General features: G+C 32.5%; 3 protein-coding genes across 3 annotated transcripts in view; 1 reads left to right on the forward strand and 2 right to left on the reverse strand.

Moving 5' to 3' along the window:
• Positions 1–1,608: 1,608 nt before the first annotated feature.
• On the reverse strand, positions 1,609–3,750 carry LOC111000157 (E3 ubiquitin-protein ligase RING1). Its single transcript, XM_022269514.2, has 4 exons — positions 2,883–3,750; positions 2,489–2,661; positions 2,219–2,391; positions 1,609–1,917 (listed from the first exon to the last, which is right to left on the reverse strand). The coding sequence occupies exons 1-4, from the start codon at positions 3,638–3,640 to the stop codon at positions 1,873–1,875; spliced, it is 1,149 nt and encodes a 382-aa protein (XP_022125206.1). The 5' UTR covers positions 3,641–3,750; the 3' UTR covers positions 1,609–1,872.
• A 586-nt stretch (positions 3,751–4,336) lies between these two features.
• Positions 4,337–5,744, reverse strand: LOC111000124 (putative mediator of RNA polymerase II transcription subunit 12). Its single transcript, XM_022269479.2, has 2 exons — positions 5,698–5,744; positions 4,337–5,561 (listed from the first exon to the last, which is right to left on the reverse strand). Exons 1-2 carry the CDS (start codon positions 5,713–5,715, stop codon positions 4,368–4,370), a joined length of 1,212 nt encoding a protein of 403 aa, XP_022125171.2. The 5' UTR covers positions 5,716–5,744; the 3' UTR covers positions 4,337–4,367.
• An 11,207-nt stretch (positions 5,745–16,951) lies between these two features.
• Positions 16,952–18,833, forward strand: part of LOC111000165 — a 36,368-nt gene continuing 34,486 nt past the window's right edge. The window contains exon 1 of the mRNA XM_022269522.2: positions 16,952–17,113. Within this exon, the coding sequence (XP_022125214.1) occupies positions 17,097–17,113 (17 nt within the window). The 5' untranslated portion in view covers positions 16,952–17,096. The remainder of the gene's footprint in view (positions 17,114–18,833) is intronic.

Genomic DNA, 18,833 nt, shown 5'->3' on the forward strand with positions numbered 1-18,833 from the left:
TACTTTAGCTAAAATATTTGAATACTTTATTGAAATATTATACACATTGGTATTATGAACAAAAGATGCGCTCTACAAATATTAAATACTACGGAAGTAATTAGATGTATCTAAATGTAACTAGTCATATACAAAAAAAAGGCATTATAGAACTGGCCAAGATATAGAGTTTTTTGTGTAAGTAGGTTTTGTAGTTGGAATTACTGAAATTAAAAATTATTTTAAAATATTAAAACTGATTGATTGATGATATTGTTTAAAGTAAAATAGCACATGAAATGAGGGGTAGGCCTTAGCCTTAACAATTTATTTAAAAAGTAATACTAGTTTCACAAAACTGTGGCAACCGCCGTTTAATAAAATTTAATGTACATCTATCTTAGTCAAAGTATTAGAAATACCTATAAAGTTCAAAATATCTAATCTCGATCAAATCTGAAATCTGTATTGGTGATACTTGGGAGTTGGGGCTTGAGACAAAATAAGTTTTAGATCCACTAACTCGTAAAGGAATTAATGGTCATGTGGCAAAGCGTAACCATATGTCATTCCTATACATTGGTTAATTTATTAAGCGTTAGTGGATCACGCCTGTAGCAAGTGATTTTGGCTCATCCTCATACCCAAAATCACCCAGGCACAGGCTAGAAAACACATGCGCATCTGCACTACATGTTTTTGACAGAGTGACGTAACTATTAAAATTTAATCTCAAGTGAACAACTTACAAGGGTAGTAAATAAATCTATTTTTGTAAACAAGGCAGAAATCTTTTCACGTGTAAGAAATTAATAGAAATAAGAAGTGTTGTCTGTGAATTTAGAACAGTAATAACTGATATTTTTAAACTATAAGTTATGGAGAAATTACTACTGAGATCGATAAAGTCAAGGTGAACAAATGGTACCAAGAAAATGGATAAATGTTTTGCCGTATGCGGCTGTGATGACCTGGAAGGAATAACAGATTTAGATCGTTTCACCGATAAAATTGAAAATGTATTGAACGATGAAAAAGGGAGACGACTTTTTAGGAACTTCATGTTTTCTAGTAATATGAAGCATGGAAGAAGAGCATTAGACTTTTGGGAGCATACTGAAAGGTTACTGAATTATCCGATGGATGCCGATAGCGTTTCTTTTCATAATTATTTAAAAGATGTGGGTCGTCTTATTGATGAAGCCGAAAGAATAGAAGAATTGGACTTTGCAGCAGTGGAGAGACTGGTAGCAGCACATGAAGATAGAAGCAGAGAAGAGATAGCAGACACACTTAAAATAATAAAGCTTGATATTACCAAAGCCCTCCGAAGAGAATATTTTGCATTTAGACTCCGTTTCATACCACCTAAGCATCAATAGTACAGTATAATTTGTGATGTACCTTTACAAAATATTTTTTTCTACGATACCTGCCTTTACAGCAACAATTATGGTATTCAGTTTTTTGTTATTTATTAAAGCAATGCTTTGTTGTATATATTGACATAATAAATTATTAATATTAATTGGGTGGTTTACATTTCAATCTACTTAAAAATTATATATGAAATACATAAAATTCTATATTTATTGAAATACAGCAAATACAAGTTTAAATATAGTTTACATACAATTAATCAGATTCCATTAATATTATTACAATCGAAAACTTATTGCTTATTTAAAAAATTGCATATATGAATTCAATTCTTACTTAATTAGGGTAGGTAAATTATAATGTAATTACAATAAACTATGTTGCTGATTATTTAAATTTCACTAAACTAAATATATAGTTGTATCACATAGTCTGCCTAAAAACATAAAATTTATTGATTTTTCTTAGATAAATTATTACTATAGCTGCAAATTGATTGCAGCTTGCTTATTCCTAGGTTTTCTTCCAAGAATAATACATTTCAAGGGGCTTGTTTACCTGAAACAAAAATAGTTTTAATCTGTGTGGTTTAACATATTTCTGTAAATATAGATAGGCCTATTTGAATATTGCATAATTGAAGAGCTATCCTACGCCTTATCAATTTAAATACAGCAAAATAGTGTTTGTTATAAGTTCAGACATGCAAATTTTAATTAACCTTCATCGGAATGACCATCGAACCATAAAAGTATTTTTATTACGACAGATTGGAGAACTCATAGACTCTTTTGCTTATAGTACTATTTTAATTGATGCAATGATTCACTAATCATTTTGAAATGGCATTAAAATATACCTTCCAATATTTATCATTGATCTGCCTTAATGTCTGTGCTCCTGCTAATGGCACAAACTGTCCAGGTGTTGGTGCAACATAGATACAGAAGTTGAGAAGTCGATATGCTTCAGGTAACTCAGTGTCGAGGTCTAGTGTAAGCCGCATTGCAAGATATTTGCTCAGGTGATCAACTGTAATTAATTTCAAGTCATATTAGAATTGTAGTTGAAATCATTATAGCAAAAATATTTATAGAAGCAACTGTACAATGTATTATTTTTAAATTACCAGAAGCATTTGCTGTGGTCTTCAAGTATCGAACAGAGCTATCTCTCAAAGCTCTCATAAGCTGGTTATCACCCATCATTTCAGTTGGATGTGGTTTAAAAACCAGCTCAATCTCATTTGGATTCAGCACTTCCCCCTCACCCTCTGTGTCCATAGAATTTTCACCCTCTGTTCTGGAATAAGTTGGTATAAAGTGATAAAATATTAAAATGAAATTTATAATAAGCCACACTTCAAATATGTGTTTATGTAATGTTGTGTTCTTAGTACATGCACTTGATTTATACAAGAAAACATTCTATTATTAAGGTTCACTTACAGCTCACGTTTAGCTATTAAGTTTTTTACTTTTTAAATGTTTTATGGAGTATGACATCAAAACGTAATTACAAACCTGCCATCACTGGATTCACTTTCTTCACTTCTCTCTGAAGTTAACACAGACTTTGCCCTTTTAGTTGTACTAGTATTTTTTGACACAGAACTCAGATTTGATGGTACTGGAGATGGTGTACTTCTTACAGATGCAGGATTTGATGTTGACTGACCAGATGGGGTAGGATTTCCTGTAGATGAGGAACCTTCTCTATTGTTTGAAACACTTGTTGTTCCTCCATTTTGTGGAGGATCAGTATTATTTCCATTAACATTAGATGTGCTATTAGCACTGCTTTCTTCTTGATTTTTCCTGGATCGTTGAGGCCTATTCTGAGACTGTAATTTGATTCCTTCTGTGATAGAGTTCACAAGAGAAGCTTGAGAATGGGACATATTAATCTTAGCCAACACTCTCTCTTGATGAGCTTCATATTCATCTCTACTTGGATATATTTTAGATATAAGTAGATCAAAATTTGGATCGGGTCGTAAAGACCGCTTTGAAACCAACTTCTTTCGACAGGTAGGGCATTCTTTGTTACCAGACCGTAATGCAGTTATAATGCAATCTGAACAAAATCTATGTAGGCATTCTTTTGTCGTCATGGTCTTCTTCAGCATATCTAAACATATTGGACACATTAGTTCACTGTGCAAACTACGCGGGGAGACGGCTATCTCCGTTGCGTCTGTTATTACTTCTTGCGGCGTTCTATGTAATTCGTATAGGGACAGTTCCCATGTCTTATTTTGAGATGGTTCTGTTGACGACATGTTTAATTTTCAATTACACCACAATCAATATGTTTTTTTTAAGTGGTATTATAAATCAAGCACAAAGCCTTCGGCCTACGCTGCCGCCATTTTGTTTACGTTTGACTCTGCTATTTGATTATTGATAACAATTCAAAACATTGTTTATGACAGCTTGACTTTGACAGTATCAAAACATTCCAACTACAGAAAATGATGAAACGAAAAGTTGCTACTTCATATTTTAAGAAAAGAATCCGAAAAATCAGTATTTAAGATTTTATTTTAGTTATAATTCAAACTTCACTTCCACGTTCATATTTATGTAGTCTTATAAATTTAAATACATATTATCGTAAAGTTTCTTAATTTGTGTAATATACGTACTATATTATATGTATTTCTGCTGTATTCAGGACTTGGCGATAGCGTGCGATTAAATTTAAGTTTAATATACTTTATCACTTTAATATCCCATAATGTTAGATTTTTAATTTTGGTAGAGGTTATAGGTTTTTTTTTATTTTGTCCAAGATAGTTTGGGTCCACCGAAAATCAGTGAAGCTGAATTGGGCCCTTTTTGGATAAAAATTATGGTCTTTGTAATTCTTTTATGTACTTAATATATATGTGTGAGTGCTTTAATGAAATAAATGTTTCTTCTTTATTTATTTTCTTTCTAAAATGTAAAATAATAAAACTATTTACGAATGAGTATTTTTTTATTCATAAAATTTATTTCGACATACTATTTTCCTTGTTGAACTGGAACCAAAATTTGGCCACTATTTTGATTGGGCACAAGCGTGATCACATTGCCTTGATTGCTATTCGACATTGACTGAATAGGTTGTTGAACCATTATCCCTGGCGGGTTCGACTGTAATTGCTGTCCGGGTTGCTGTACTAAAATAGTTTGTTGACCTGGTTGCTGGCCTGGTTGTTGGAGAAGAATTGTCTGTGGTCCTGTCTGCTGGGACGGTTGAACAAAGAAGGTTTGATGATTTGGTGGTCCAGTAACAAATATTGTTTGTGGCTGGCCTGATGGTCCTTGTGGACCTTGAACGATAAATTGCTGTTGGCTTGACGGTTGTCCAACCACGATTTGTTGTTGCCCGGCAGGCTGAGGAACTAAGAAAGTCTGTTGATTTGGTTGCTGAGACATTAAAACTGTTGGCTGCTGGTTGGGCTGTTGAGAAACAAGTACTTGGTTTGGTTGTTGTTGCAATAAAACTTGCTGACCATTAGGTTGAGTAGCCAGGATCATCGTCGGCTGATTTGAAGGCTGGTTTACACGCTGAATTACCATCTGTTGGGGCTGGCCCTGTGGTGACGCCATGATAAACGTCTGTTGAGGCTGTCGTGCCACGAGCAGTGTTTGACCTGGTTGACTGGGTTGACTGAATACGATACGTTGGCCTTGCTGGTTTACATAAGTGGGCTGTTGTGAGGATTGGCTTATAAATGTTTGTTGGCTTGGCTGCGTAATGAATGTTTGTTGTTGTTGGCCTGGTTGGCTGATATACGTCTGTTGACCAGGTTGAGTAATAAAGGTTTGCCCTTGTGAGGGTTGGTTTACGTAGGTCTGTTGGTTAGGCTGATTGACGTATACTGGCTGAGGGGTTTGATTGACTTGCTGTTGATTTGGTTGTTGATTAACCATGACTGCCTGTTGCGCATTACCCGCGTTTGGTTGTTGGTTAACAATTACATTCTGTTGTGTTGGTTGCTGGCCTGGGCTATTGGAGGTTACTTGGACATTGTTTTGACTTGCTGGATCTCCGCTCCTCTGTTCCAGTGAAGAATCTTGGCCGCTTTTTCGACCTTGCAAGTGATTAAATGTCTCAGCAGGTATAAATACACCCGAAACTATATCTTTGCTTTGCCCATCTACTATAGGTATAGCAGATGTAGACGCTAGGTATACCGCAGCAAACGTAGTCTGAAAACATACGTAAACCTAATTAAAAATTTTACCTTACTTAGAAGAATAAGAAACTAAATATAGCTACTAGATTTAGTCTATGGAATTTTGCTTGAAAAAGTTCTTGGATTAAGGAATATTTTAAAGTACTCACCAACAGTATTATTCTCATGTTGTCTGCGTAACGGGCGCTCTGATAATGACGAAAACTATTCTAAAATGTTGTTTTATAGCAATTTGATTCAACAGATCATCAGTTATCTAATGTCGTAGGGATTTTCTAATTATTTAATTTTGTGGTTGTGAGAAATGCTCATTTTTAAATTACATATCGATTAGGCACTAGCGTAAATTAATGATTAAGAAATAGGAAACTCCTGATGAGACTCATAAATATGAAATGATTAGTTTTATTATGACAATTGTTATGCTATTCTAAAAAAAAAACACTTATCGGAACAAATCCTAAGCTATGTTAAACCAAACCATATTTACATAACATGTAAGTATCTCTAGAATAAGTTTAGAAATGATAAACTTTCGTTTTTGAAAAGAAAAGATTTCGATTATTTGTACATTTATTAGAACATAATATGAAAATCATTTTTTTTACTGTTTTTAAATTATTTTCAATCAAAGATTTCGATATACAAATATTCACAATGACAACAAAAACTTACAAATAAAAAATAAAGTCAAAGATAAGAAACAACAAAAACTAAGTAACATATATATTATATTAATAAACATATGCTGATTTTTCGTCATGATCAAGATGTCTGTGATGATGTGTTATGTATTTCCATTAATATTTCGTATTAAAATCAGTGTAGGTATTTATTATTTGCCCACTGACAATTCGTTTATCTCCTATAGATAATTCCGCTAGCTCGGAGCATACGAAAGATTAAAAATTGTTTAGAAATTATTAAAAAAAATCTGAAGTAAAAAAATACTTTAAAAAACTGATCCACCCCTTATCTCATATAAAACAGACCTAGAGATTTAACAATCATTTAGCCTGTTGCCGTGGAGTAATGTCGTACTCATAAGAAATGTTCATCAACATATTAAACCAATAGTCCACCGTCTGTGTACCTATCGTTCTGGTATTGACCGTACGCCTTATCTCAGGACTTCGACTCCTGGATACCTTTTTCTGCCTTGATTTGCGGGAACTTAAAAGGCTTCTGGATAAATTCATAGATCGTAACTCTTCTTTCTCCCTTATACGTAAAGATCGACGCAGGGTTGTTTGCTGACCTGGCGATGAAGCAGCCTGACTTGAATCAGTCACTGATTTTGTACGCGTCCGTAATAGAGTTGGACTTGAATCAGTCATTCGTTGCACCTCCGAGTGTGACTTACTGACCGTCGGAGATTGATGCGTCTGATTGGAATAAGTTACTCGTTGATGTTTTGATGGTGACTTACTAAGTAAGGCAGGATCGTGAGGAGAGTCCAAGAAGCCTTGTATGGGACTGATCTTCCATGAAGCCGTCCTACACCGCACCTCTTCAATGGAACGATTCTCTGTGATGTCAACGGCATCTGTAAACACGTGGGACTTGGAGCAAACTTGCATGAATCAGTATCAAAAATCTAAATCTTTTATTTGATCTTACAACCGAAGGGAATTATTAATAAATAAAGTTATTTCTTAGTTTGATAACTTATAAGTCCTAGTTTGCGACCGTTTAAGTATTACGTAAGCAAATTTACTTTTAATTTACTGCAATTTATCCCCCCTTCCCCCTCTGTCAGCAAATGTAAGCAAAGCTCTGAAAAATTATTAGTATTAGTTCATAAACGTATTATTTTTTTGTAGAAATCCTCGAAAATGCATTTAGTTTTCAAGAACAGACAATGATTATTAATCTTTACAAAAAGGGACTTTATTTGCTTAAACTTACGTCTGGTGGTCTTGGCATATTTCGCCGGGCCCGGGCGACAATTCTTCCGGAAATATCCTCATGATATTTATGGACGAGTGTAAGTATTAATATATAAATACGCATAAAAATCAAATGTAAAAAGTTATGCAGTGCGTTTAAATAGAGGTCTAAGATGAGTTTCTTAATAAGCGATTAATATACAGGGTAAGGAATAATACAAATAAAACAGAGACAGAAGACATAGCTAATACTTTTGAAAATCTTATCAAGTTTATCAATATAAAACAAACCATGATTTTCTTCCAAGTCATCAGTAGACATGTCGTCATCAGTAGACATGTCGTCATCTACAATACTTTGCTTTTTTTTCGCTTCATTTTTCGCTCTGAGTTCCTTGATATAATCTTCTAGTACTTCAGGCTCTGTCACTGCATCGTCATTATTCCTCAACCGAACATACTCAACGGTAAGTTCTGGAGTAGGTGGCGCTTCGAAGCATACCTTCTTCGATTTTCGTTGTGGAGAACTTAAAGCTGTAAATATTGACATAATGGAAGTAATAAAATACTTTAAAAAATTGCAACGGCTTTCTATATGCTAATGATTTAAGCCAGGAAGCCCGATCAACAGTTGAATTAGCTAAAACGAGACTAGAACAATGACGTAAACAATATCGTACATTGATTACTAAGTATCTACGAACGTCTGTTTCTCATTTTTCTAACATTAGCCTCTTAAAGGCTGCGTTAAGTCCATGGGCAGGTTAACACTTGATTCTTAGTGACCCGCATAGTAATTAAATAAAAACAAAACATAAACACGCTCATTTCACCGATTCAAACTTAATATGGACGATGATAGTCGAAATTGTGAGTAAAACGAAATAAAGAATGCATCGCTATTCCCTTTTCATAAGCCAACATTAGTTTAATTCTATTTCCACGTTTATGTATAAAATATTCAAAAAAACAATCAATGTGTGTTTTTCATTATCTCGCTAAGTTCTTCGCTCTTTCCAGAATTGAAGTCGACTTCAGTTCGGCATATTCAATAATGAGAAAAACGCGTCATTTAAAATTCAAAATAATCACAAAACTTACGTGCTAGATTCACTAACATGCTTCTTATGATTAAATTCCGCCACTCCTCTTGATCACTACTAGACATTTTCTCAAAGTAAACGACTACCAGTAGCAATTGAGTTGTGGAAATGTGTTTCACAGATATCAATATGTCAGATGAAACAAAGTGTGCTCAAAAATACGAAGGTAGTCAAATTAACTATAACTACCTTTTTTTGTATCATGAATTAATTAAAATCTATGTTTAATGTAGAGCGATAGAAAAAATGTCTTGTTCATCTTAGTAATATAATTTACTTAATTTTGCAATAATTTAAACATACGAGTATTATTACTTAAACTGTAAAAGGTAACTTTTTATAAAAAAGTTGCTTAATGATGGTTTATATTGCTTATCAACGTAGCCAAAAAAAAACATTTGTGCAATTCACACATGGTAGAAGTGAAACCTTCAAAAACAAAGTTTTTATAATTAATCAAATATAAATTAATCATTTTCCACTATCTAAATGTGTGTGTTCTTTAAAAACAGTATATTTTAATTATACATTTTAATTTATAAGTTTAATATAAATCTTTAATTTGACAAAAACTAAAACAACGAAAGTTTGAAATTCGATCAAAAAAAAGCGACAGTAAAGAGAGGCTGTATAATGCCTCCTATCTCATTTTCTCCCACGTTAAATCTTATGAATTGATGTTTCTGTCTCTCTTTTTCCACTGCATCCGGTTTGAAATCACGACGATTCGAAAGAAGTTTATCTATCTCATTTTCTCCCATGTTAAATCATATGAATTAATGTTTCTGTCTCTTTTTACTGTCGCTATTCCGTTGCATCCGCTTTGAAATAATTTTTAAGAAATAATTGAAAGGAAATAGAACCGACACGGGTGTCTAGGGTCTCCTGCCCTCTTTTATCTCTGAAATAAACATATGGATGAGATTATCTAGGCAAGCATACATATATTTTAGTAACATATCTTATTTTCTTCTTCCTCATATATCTGAATTCTGTGCCATAGATAGAGTACCTATGAACGTATACATTACATCATAGTCAGCGTAAAATTTTCGATCCGATTTGCAAAGTAGTTAATTACTTAAGTATTCACATTACGGCCTTATACTATCTTTTCTCTTCTAGAAAATTCCACAATCAAAAAAAAAATAAACAACAGAGCAATACACAAGTAACTTAAATCGCCATTTTGTAAGGGATCTGTGGTTTAAAAATTCTTATTGCAGTTTCCGGGCTAATGTCAAAACCAACCTTTATTTTATTTTGTTAGCTGAGATTGGGCATGTTTCCGGTTTAGTAATGTTAACGCCTACCAGATAATCTATTGGCTTAATCATTTAAATTTGTAACAGTTAGCTCATTCGGTGCACATACCTCGGCTGATTGACTGCGGTTACATTCGACGGTAATCACTATGAGGTATTTAGTTCAACGCTTTAGGAATTGTGCCAGAGAATTAGGGATATTTCAACTAAGATATTTTTTGTAATTTTTAGAGTGTATGGTATGCGTCGAGTTTCTGTACAACTAAGCTAGACTAGGTATGATGCTTTTTATTGAAGAAGTTACTATTGACCTTTGTGATAAGAATAAAAAATCAAGGACGAACGTAATTATTTCCGGAATCCTTCGTTAACGCTGGCCATATACAGGGACAATAATATTTTTGGATTGATGGTGCTGATGAGGGAAGAACTTTACGGGACTGTAAATTAATATAGAAGATTAAGTTTCATGGTATTAAGAATTGGAAAATTAGCAAATATTTATGAAACGGCTTAATATAGTCAAAATAAAAAAAAATATACTTATTATGAGTGTAAATTTGATAAGCTGGATTCTCAATTCTGAAGGTTTAATGGGTTATATTAAAAAATAGAGAGCGCTTAGCCTGACTTACGTATACTTGTATCAGGGTTTATTCCGTTCTCTTCTCTCCATTATCTTCTTCCCTACTACAGACGAGGAACCATAAACGATGGTATATTAAAAAGTGTGTTTTCCCAAAACCCTTTTGCCTCAGGATATGTATATACTTTTCTTAAAATGAAATGAATTAATTTTATTTCATTATTATTATAGACAATAGAGATGCGTGACCTTAATTTGATGTATTTTGCCTCTTTCCATTTAATTATAATATGACATGATTATACAGTTCAGCTACTTTCTCACGCCAAAATTAAAACGTCTTAAACTTTTGCTAATACACAGTAGATATTTTATCATATTCAGTTTCTAAGCACTAAAACAGTAGGTACCTCAAGGGAAATTACCACGTCTCACAGGATTTCGTGATACTGTGGCAAACTGTATGCGTTTCTCATGTAAAAAATATTTCGGTATCTATTTATTAATAAAAGGATAAAAGATTGTGCGGCCGCACAGCAGGCAGAAAATAATTAACGGCTCTAATATAAGAGTCTTTCCTTCGATTTTGTTTCGGAGTAAAGATTTGGCACAACTACCAGATATTAACCGTCAGTCGTCACCTCAGACCTGATGCTTCACCCAAGGAATAAGTATCGCATCACAACAAGAAAATGTTCTTGTCCTTATAAATTTATTTTTAAGATTCCAATTATGAATTTCTAATTATTATTAAGTAAGTTAGGACTATTGTAAATACTTAATTTATTTTCTTATATTCTTATCTTTCTTATTTAATTACCTTTATTAGATACCTTTAGACGTTCTTAAAAAACCGGCTTGTCTTAGACTCAAGAAGTCAGGAGCGTGCACACATGAATGAAACAGATACAGAAATCGGGCCCAGACCGAAAAGGATGTAGCGCCATTGATTTATTTAATGATATTTCATAAGCAAATTAAGGACTAATGATCAAATGTAGAACCTAGAATCGCATTCAAGTATAAAGGCGGTATATTACACCGTATATTACAGGTTACATACTGAAACTCCAGACGTGTTTTAATTACCACACTACAATTTATCGTGTTGAGCTTACACTTGAACAAGGCAGACTATTTATAGCGTAGTACACAATTCCTACATTATTATAAATCCTTCTCTATCTTCCTTTAAATTTCTTCTGTAAAAATATTACCTGTCCAAATCGAATCCCTAACTTTCGTTCTAACTACTAGCTGACGTGAGACTGAGAGATATTATCGTGATTCATGTGCACTGTTTAGTTTTTCATAGTTTCTTTATTAGTTCTAGTTTTTTCTTAATAACTAAAAAGCTAAGCAAGTGGTGAAAAAATACATATGTATTACATAAATATGTATTTTTTCACTATTTGCTTAGCTTAACTAATTAAATACACAGTGTTTGGCAGGTAGAGAGCGCTCAAAAGCGATAAGGCCGCCAATTGCCCACCTTCAAATAAAATTTTGTTAAATTTTTATTATCTTGTATGGAGTTTACCTAATTTATCCAGTAAGGTAACCTTTGTTTGTCTTTAACTTTGTTTGTCTTGGGTATGGTTGGATATAACAAGCTAGAGGTAAGGAGGGACGTTACTATCTCGTTATATTTTTTTAAGATCCTTAGGGGTAAACTTTATAATGCAGAAATGTTGGAGAGACTGGGGCTGCGTATGCCATTTGCTGGCAGTGCCTCGGGCGCCTACAAACCTACTCAAAGAAGCATCATTTACACGTATCTTGCGCACCCTAAATATTTTTGCGTGTGATATAGATGCATATGCCGATGATAGTAGTAAGTGTTAATATAAAATAGATCATTACTCTGAAATAACTATTGTTTTTTTATATTATTATTAGAAAGAATAATCGCAGGGTAACTGCTTCTACAAAAATCGCAGAATAGAAAAATAAATATGTACGTGTGTGAATCTTATCTCTTTTGGTTGGATAAACATTTTCAATACGACATCGTTGGGGAGATGTCACAAGTATTAATAGTACTAAAGTTAATGTACAAACATTCAAGAACGATTAATTATGTGCTTCATAGAGGGTACACGAAAGAGTGACTCTTCTTCAACCTGTATGGAATCGAACATCTTTTTGTACATATTTATTCAAACTATTGCTCTACCGTGTAAATAATTTCATAGTCAAGTTCAAATAGTAGGGTAGGATAACGATTCTATTTTAATTTGGCAGATTATCTTGAATTAAAGACTGGAATAATATTGTCAATGAACACAAATATTAATACTTACTAGGACAAAATTTAAAAAAAGTCCATATTTACATATTACAAATTCTTATTAGGAACGCTAATCATAACATAAATTTCGTAAAAAAAAGATTAAGTTTTAGTAATATCTCATGACATGTATCTCTCTAATAAGTTTATGTCTCTCTCTCTCTCTCTCTAATAGTAATGTACATATCTCTTTTAATTAAAACTTCTATAGGTATCTCTTGTAATCGAATATTTCGTTTGAAGCTTTTCTTAAAATGTTAATTGAATTATAGTTTTAACTGTACTTAATCTACATAATCTGTAATTCATAGTAATAATTAGAAAGTTTAATTAAATCGTTACTAGCAATATAAACTGTCATCGCAACACTGACTGCGACTGATTAAGTATTCATAAACACGCTATTTGATTTAATTTGAATTTATTATGTGTATTTAGATCAGACAGAAGTGGACTAATATTCAAACTGGTCCTGATTATTGATAAGAGGGCCTCATATTAAGGCCGCGTGTTGTTTACATGTTACTTTATATATTTACTCCATCGATTGTTTTAAGACTAAGTAAAAAAAAACAAACATAATTCTCTTGTTTTTACAATAGTGCCCTACTAACCCATGTATGTTATATTCACTCATCGAATAGACAATAGTTCAGGGAGATTAAGAACATTTTTGACATAAGTATTTTTTCAAAGATTTATACAGTATAATACATAATGAAATGGACGGTATTATGTACGGGTGTCTTAAGGATTATGTACACGGTTCTAATATTTATAAATAATCTAAGTTTATGCAACGGATTAATTCATACATTGTAAGTTGACATTGACATTCACTTGTCAAACCCGAGAGCAAATAAAAACAAAACGAGATTAAGACATTATGACCCAGAATTGAAGAAAAATGATTGATTCATATTAGTAATAATAGCTGAGCTCCGTGATTTTTAATAGCTAAAGCAATTTCTATGTAAATCCGTAACGGTAAAATTTATTAGTAGTCTGTGTGGGTGGAATGTATTTGGTTATTAGGTGCATTTCAAAACTTAAACAATCAAACTATTTATAAGTTCTCTTAGATATGTCCCCATTCAACATATTACACAGACACTTAAGCGTTGAATATTTAATGAATTGCCATAAGCATTTAGTGTTGTATTAATAATTTCTGATAAAATGGTTTTGTATAAAATGTCTATGAAAATAGGAGGATGGACCTCTATTGCATTGAAGATGTAAGATTGTTAAATTCATATTAAGAATGGAAAATATCCGCTCATTAGGAAAAAGCCATTATCCAAATTGATATTTGAAATTAAGTAAAATTAAATTTATGAATGAAATAATAACTATTTATTTCCATCACACGTACATTTCAATTCTTGTTTTAATTTTCTATTTATTTTTATTACTATTACTATACAGAGATAGAGATAGATATATGTATTAGAATAACTGATTCGAATCTAGCAACTAACGAGTAAGTTATTCCGGGAAGTAAATGTAAAAAAAGGGGATTCACATGCGTATATAACAGTAAGCATTCAATCAGAAACAATAATATCTTGTCTTATGGTAAATTACTAACGCCAACGTTTGCATAATTATCATGAGAAATAATTTCTCCACAGATTAAAACTAAAGTGGTAGCCATCCGCAATTGCAATGTTAGAGTAGGTCACTCTTGGTCAAGGCGCAAGTTGATAGTCTGCCGCGAATACTTTTGTTTATACTCTATAGCATGGCGGTGGGTTTGTCTTAAAAAATATTTCTGTTTAAATAATTTTTCGCTTCTTGCCTAACTTGTGTAATGTAATAAATTTTTTCTTTGCTCTTAGTGGTTACGTGGAAGTGATCGCTCGAAAGCGATAAGGCCGCCAGTTGCCCGCCTTTTAATTTAATTATTTTCAATTTTTATATTGTTCTGCAACGAAGTGTTAATAAATAAATATAGCTATAATAGATCTATAATCTTGATATAAACTATGCTTCGTTACTGGCTATTGCGATACAGAAAACTTGATCGAGCAATTTATGAAGTTGAAGGGAAGCACAAGGAGAAGATTCTAGCAAAAAGTTAATATATTTTATATTTAAATTTTCGTCTATTTATCGTCTCTAGCCCAAAAATAGGCCAGTTATTCTATAAATTGATGATTGAAGACTTCGTGAAACAGCTATCGTACTTTGTCAAACGGTGCTTGTTGAAAAATATCAGCACAGACAAAGACAATTTTTATCTTTGATTAATCTGAAAATGGAATATCAAATCCTGTTATTATTATAATACATTACCTCCGAGATCATCTACAGGATTGCAAATGTTACTATCATCAGGTTACTTTTCATTTTGAATTCCTATACCCAATGTATATAACGACTGTACGAATCAAGGCTATATATTTTTATTACTCAGGCCTTCTTAGTTTTATAAGCGTGGTGATTACTAAATCGTCGGGGTTATGCCCCGAGTGTGCAGCCACACGAAGGCACACTCGTCAGTATTTTTATTACATAGTAGTTAACATTTAATTAGCTAATGTTGTATGCAAACAGTTAATAAAGAGTGAAACTGTCCTGTATTATTTACCACCTCGATGACCCAGGAACCTTTCCTTTTAAATTTTTTCAAAAGGTTTAAGATGTGATGTTGTTTAGCTGAGAAGTGAAGTCAGGTTCGTTCCAACCACGGCTCAGCTAATCATCAGGCTAATGGTAACAAAGTAACACATTTGTTATATACAATGCATTGCAGCACACTTTCCCCAAAAGTACGCATAATCTATGTTAATGCATAAATAATTGTATACTATAAACGTCTAAATATGATTATTCATGACTTGTAAGTTGTATTAATTCGCGCCGCACGCCATAACAGCTGTAGATTAGGTTTACCTATAATTATCCCAACTGAGAGATAATTTTAAAGCTCTTAATATCTAATTGAATGAAATGAATTAACTGGTCATAGAAACCGTTTTACTCCGAAATATTTTTTTGGAATTTGAGATTTGCATTTCTATCCTTTTAATGTATTTTATACTCCAGATCTTGATCTCTTCTTTGACAGTCCTGATTTTGAGGTGCTCATAATATTTGTTTCAATATGTAATTTTGAACCCTCTGTATGATACTTATGTTAGAGTCACACGCCGAATCCCATAGTTGAATCCCGTATGTCCAAATTGGTTTCAAGAGCATTTCGTAGATGAGTAGCTTATTATCTACTGACAGCAGATAAGGTCTCGTCTGCAAAGGAAAAATACACTGAAACGCGCAGACATAACAACAGTTTAATAAAAAATATTCCGTTTTACCTTGATTAAGTTTACATTACATCACTTTTGTATTTTTAAAGAAACTATAAAGAAGGCTTTTACATAATAAAATGATGCAGTAATATGGGATATTTCAGACATGTCAATGAAATATTCGTATATGTTTGGTGGGAAATAAATATTCAAACGCGAACACCCGTAGAGATAAATAGTTTTTTTTTATTTTTACACAGTCCTTGCCTTTTCATATTAAATTATTTCTTTTAGGTAATCGTATTTAAATTTATAAAATTTTCTACAGATTAATATTGAATTCAAATATATGTGGAGGAAAGGGGAACATTATCTACGATGGGAGTCGGCACTCGGCTGTCCAATTCACTAATTGGACGTACATTTCTTTAATTGCTGGCCAAACAAACGGTAATAGTGCTACTGTGCAAGTTCGTGACAATGCAAACTCGCCTCGCTTTGTACACTCACGTTCACAATTTTTATTTAATAAATATTATTTAAAGTATTAAATTCCTCCTCCCGCCATCGCGTCATAAGTTACCACAGATTAGTGTAACTAATCACTTTACTCCATCTATGATATAAACTACAGATATACAGTGTACATATTGATAGAGTTCTAACAAAAAGTAATAATTTGTAAACGTCTTTGTAAAATCGGTACTACATTTTAACTAAAGTAATTATGTGTCTTTATTTCTCACACTATACATATAATTTGACAGAGAAAGATGAAATGCACCTACTTAAATAGTACAATTAGAATGATTTTTAGAAATAAGGGGAAAAGACTTTTGTTTCATTTATTTTCGTTAGCTTTCAAGCTTATATCCGATTTCTTCCTTCTCTTATTTCTTTCAACGTTTTCTCTCGTCGATTGTATCGCTTTTATCGAATTTTCTTTGAGGTGCTAGGCTTACAATTACGTTGGCTAACTAATACGCAGTGCAACTGTGAATGCAACCTGTCAAGTTTCCAGTCACAAGTTCAAGAGCATCGGCGGCAGACTCATTGCGGCCATCGCGAGCGGCACACGCGAACGCGGGAAATATTTGTTCTGAATTCGAATTTGACGTGTGTTTTTTTTAATTTCTCGCAAGGGTTGACGGACAAGCAACGATGCAGAACCTCATACGGTGAGTAAATATTCAAACTTTTTATGTCATTCACCGAGGTGTTTCTTTTTAATGAGTTGATTTTATAACTAAAATTTTTACAGATTAAATTATAAAAATTCTATACTTTTATTGACTACGAATTTTTGTGAGATAAGTCTTTACGTAGTGTTAAATAAAAAACGCTCTTTGAAATATTAAGATATATTTGAGTTGAATATTAACAATATATTTAATTCTAAAAATTCTGTATAAATATTTACGGTTTAAAAATAAAGGCAAACAAATTATTGTGTATAGTTACTGTTATACAATTAGATTTAAATAATCTAGATAGTTACTCTATAATTAATCCATTCTCTTGTTTACGACATTCTCTAGGTGTAAACAATAGACAAGGATCGTAATTCGCATATTTAACACGTTAGATGTGGGAAATCGTAGCGGTGACCGTTAAGTGTAATGTCCCATTCTAAATTTAAATATAACGTTCAAAATATATTACGGTTAATTCTTTGTAACCAACATTTATATGGAATAAATTGTGGCTTAACGGATATTCCAGATGTTATAATATTAAATTTATAACAGCAGTATCAAAGTGTTAGGAATAATTTACTTTTTATTTCGACTTACACATAGAATCATTACTTTTAAATACAAGCGTCGTCCTGTAGTAAATTCTAAAGTAATATTAAAATATAATGCTGAATAAATAATTTACTGTATAATAAGGCAATAAGACAAGTATGAATAAGCTCATTTCGATGAAAATTTCTAGATTTTCTAACTGGTAAGAGATCAAGTTTTTCGCATAAATCCGTTTATGGCTAGCGGAAATAAAAATTTATTGTCAGGAAGTAATAGATGACAAACTTTATGGTTTTAATCCGTCATATAACGTAGTTATTTTAATATTTCTATTAGTATGTAGTTTATGAAAAACTGCATTTTGTGTCGAGACTTTTTTATTATTCATCGGTTTAAAGTATTTAACATTACTTACAACATGATAAAAGAAAAAGTGTTTTATTTAGCGGGATAAATACCTATATAGTTATCATTGTTTCATCATCGGAGGTCAAGGCAGAAGACGAAATTCCTCTCGTATCACCTATCATCGTTTCACAATCACAACTGACCGTTTTTAAGGCAGTTTCTGCCGCGCACCACTACTATGTGGAACCAGTCCAATTTGTTCTGAATTACTTCAGTGTGTCTACTGAATTCCGAATAAATTCAACTTAGACAATAAGATAGCGTACCCGTACCAAATACCTCCTATCCTAGTCCTGGCTCTATAAAAAATAAATTGAATTGATATCAAAACTTCTCCTTCGATCTAGGTGCTCATAACGATAGGAATGACTTAATAATACGATGTAAATATATGCCGTAAATTATGAAAACATTTAATCATACATGTGCAAACAGTATAAACGTTCTATATATGTTGCATGTTAGTTTTCACGTGATTTGACTATTGATCGTATTGTCTATGAAAAATTATCTATGAAATAGGCGCATAGATAATGGCCTACTAGGGTAACAGAGTTTTTTTTTATGCATACGCATACAAAAGACGATAATCCTTTGTTAAGTCCCCTTCTTATCTTGAGCGAAGATCTCTTTTAACTGGTAAAATTAGATGTTAATGTAATTAGTTTGTAATTGTGAGTATGAGACTCATTATTGGGATTGCACAGATAATGCTATTATTAGGCAATGGCACAAGCTTCCC

Source organism: Pieris rapae, chromosome 10 (assembly GCF_905147795.1).
Source record: "Pieris rapae chromosome 10, ilPieRapa1.1, whole genome shotgun sequence".
In the NCBI taxonomy this organism is placed as follows: Eukaryota; Metazoa; Arthropoda; class Insecta; order Lepidoptera; family Pieridae; genus Pieris; species Pieris rapae.